We start from the raw sequence: 2,530 nt of genomic DNA on the forward strand, positions 1-2,530 counted from the left end.
GGCGATGGAAGAGGATGAGCCCGGAGGGCGTGAGAGCCGCTGGGGCTGACTGTAAGGGGCAGGTCCTGCTCCCTGGGGCACTGGCCCCGGGTGTGCTGACGGGGCCCTGGCGTGAGGGTGAGGCATTGACCGCAGCTGTTCCCGGAGGGTGAGGACCCCGGGGCGGCCCCCTCTGGGGCATCCTGGCCATGTGAGCCCTGGGCACGTGGGCTGAGGCCCAGGCCACAGGTTTCCTTGCTGTCCAGGTGACAGGGCCCCACTGTGCCCTTCCCACCTGTGCCCTGCCATAGTACCGGGACATCTGGGGTTCTGGCCACCGTTTTGCTTCCTGCATACAAGGCCCAAGCATCAGGCACCTGCCCTGGCCTGAGTGCGGCAAACACGTCCCTCCCCAATGAGACCCTGGCAGCTCTGGGATGGAGCCCCCGCCCAGAGTGGCACTGCCATCACCTCTGGCACCTTCTACCACCACATCCCTGAAGCTACCCAGCAGGGGACGCTCGGGCTCCTCGGCAGGTCACCCGGCAAGCGTGGCTGCAGGAGCCTCACAGCCCCTTGGGTGCGGGCACAGCCAGGGCTGTGTGTGGGCTCCGTGCCCTCACCAGCCTCCGTGCCGACGACCCAAGGCTGCGCTCTCTGCCGCAGGTGGCCCACCATGTCCGCCCTGCTGGAGATCAAGAGCAGCGTGCTCAGGCAGGTACAGGTGTGCCCGTCCTTCCGCCGCAGGGCCGAGCAGGAGCCGGAGAGCACCAATGCCGACCCGCGGGAGCCTGCCACGGGGGCCTGGTGCGTTCCCCAGGGGCCGAACTCGAGGGTCGTGCGCCTGGCTGGGCAGGGGTCACTGGGAGGCCACAGCACGCTGGACGCACGCTGCCCCACTCCAGACGCACCCCGGAGTCGTATGGCTGGGGTTGGGGCGGGCACGTGCTGCGGGCTGAGAGCTGACCTGGGCCTTTCTCCCAGGAAACCCGGGGACGGCGTGGAGTTCTTCGCGCAGATGCGCCTCCTCCTGAAGAAGGGAGAAGGCAGGCAGGGCCTGCCGTGCCCCGAGGTGAGGACGCAGCTCCTGCGGCCGGCCTGCACCCCCTCCTGTGCCTTCCTCCCTGGAGCACCCGCTGTCCAGCCAGCCCAGCCCCGGGGGCACCTGAGGTCCTCACCCCAGCACCTCCCACAGGTCCTCTTGCGCAGCAGCTCTCCAGCCCCTGCTGAACCCGTGGACCCCAACCGGGGCCTGAGAGTCCTGGCCCAGGAGGAGGTAAGGGGGTGCTGCCCCAGGTAGGGCCCCCAGCCATTTATGAGCACCTACTGTGTGCCCAGGGTCTGGTGACAGGTGGACAGCAAAGGGGGGTGGGATGCGTGGGGAGGAGTGGAGGCCCCCAGGTGCAAAGGGACTGGGGCAGGGGCTGGGCGTGGCCGGTGAAGGAACTTCCCAGGCTTGGGCACTCGAGGGGTGGACAGGAGGAGCCGAGACCCCCACATGGGCTGGACGCTCAGGGCCTGCTCCCCGTGCAGGTGGAGATGCTCTACGAGGAAGCCTTGTACACGGTCCTCTACCGTGCGGGGACCATGGGCCCCGACCAGGTGGACGACCAGGAGGCCCTGCTGGGCTACCTTCAACAGGTGAGCCCTGGCAGCCCGCCTTGGGGAGGACCGAGACCCCTCCCTGCCCCAACCCCCCACTGACATCCCCATCACCCGAACGGCACACGATTGCCACCACCCACGCACAACACGCACAGAGGGCAGCACGTGTCACAGACATGTATGTGCACAGCAGCACACAGGCAGGCTGACAGAGGAGGGGTGGACGACCCGTGGACACACAGCTTAGGGAGGAGAGATACGCAGACTCTCCCAGAAGGACGGGCAGATGGACACACACCTTCCCTCCTCACCTGCGCTTGCCCTGAACTCCCTGTCCCTGGCCAGCACGCTGCGACCCCCACTTCTCCATGCGCACTGGTGTGCCCCACTCACACCCACCGTCCGTGGGTGTGACTCACACTCCTTGGCACAGACCCGCCAGCTGCCCTCCCAGCCACGCAGCAGAGTGGGTTTCCCTGCCTCCGTGCGCTGACCCTCCTGGCTGGGGCTGAACCTGAGGCCCCCAGGGCAGTGGCTAGCCCCGCTTCAGGGGTCCCCTGGGCCCCTCCCACTTGCCCGCCCTCCACAGGTGTTTGGCACCAGCCCTGAGGAGCACGCCGAGGCCATTGGGCATGTGAAGGCGGCCAAGGTAAGGAAGGCCACTGCCCGCCTCAGCGGGGCCTGGCCACCGCTGTGCCCGCATGCCAGGGCCCTGGGGGTGGTGGGGGCACGAGGCCAGGCCCTGTCATGTCTATGCTGAGCAGGTGTCCAGAGGGGCAGCTCAGCCCTGCCAGGCCCCCCGTGCCCCTCTGCCCACAGGCCCCCTCGTACGCCCTGAAAGTCTCTGTCATGCGTGCCAAGAACCTTCTGGCCAAAGACCCCAATGGTGAGTGGGGCCCAGCGGACCCTGGTCACACCCAGGCCTGGGGGGGAGGGGTGCGGGGTC

At 68.3% G+C, this 2,530-nt stretch overlaps 1 protein-coding gene across 4 annotated transcripts in view; it reads left to right on the forward strand.

Moving 5' to 3' along the window:
- BAIAP3 (BAI1-associated protein 3) overlaps window positions 1-2,530 on the forward strand; it is an 18,223-nt gene that overhangs the window by 4,548 nt on the left and 11,145 nt on the right. The window contains exons 2-7 of one of the 4 annotated variants that reach the window (XM_012647673.1): window positions 646-786; window positions 964-1,051; window positions 1,175-1,255; window positions 1,513-1,620; window positions 2,174-2,233; window positions 2,404-2,470. In XM_012647673.1, coding sequence (XP_012503127.1) covers window positions 656-786; window positions 964-1,051; window positions 1,175-1,255; window positions 1,513-1,620; window positions 2,174-2,233; window positions 2,404-2,470 — 535 coding nt within the window. In that variant the 5' untranslated portion in view covers window positions 646-655. Of the gene's footprint in view, window positions 1-641; window positions 787-963; window positions 1,052-1,174; window positions 1,256-1,512; window positions 1,621-2,173; window positions 2,234-2,403; window positions 2,471-2,530 lie in introns of those variants that run through there. The other 3 variants (XM_012647674.1, XM_012647676.1, XM_012647675.1) reach the window with 3 other exon arrangements.

The sequence above is a fragment of the Propithecus coquereli genome, unplaced genomic scaffold (assembly GCF_000956105.1).
Source record: "Propithecus coquereli isolate 6110/MARCELLA unplaced genomic scaffold, Pcoq_1.0 Scaffold27, whole genome shotgun sequence".
Classification (NCBI taxonomy): domain Eukaryota; kingdom Metazoa; phylum Chordata; class Mammalia; order Primates; family Indriidae; genus Propithecus; species Propithecus coquereli.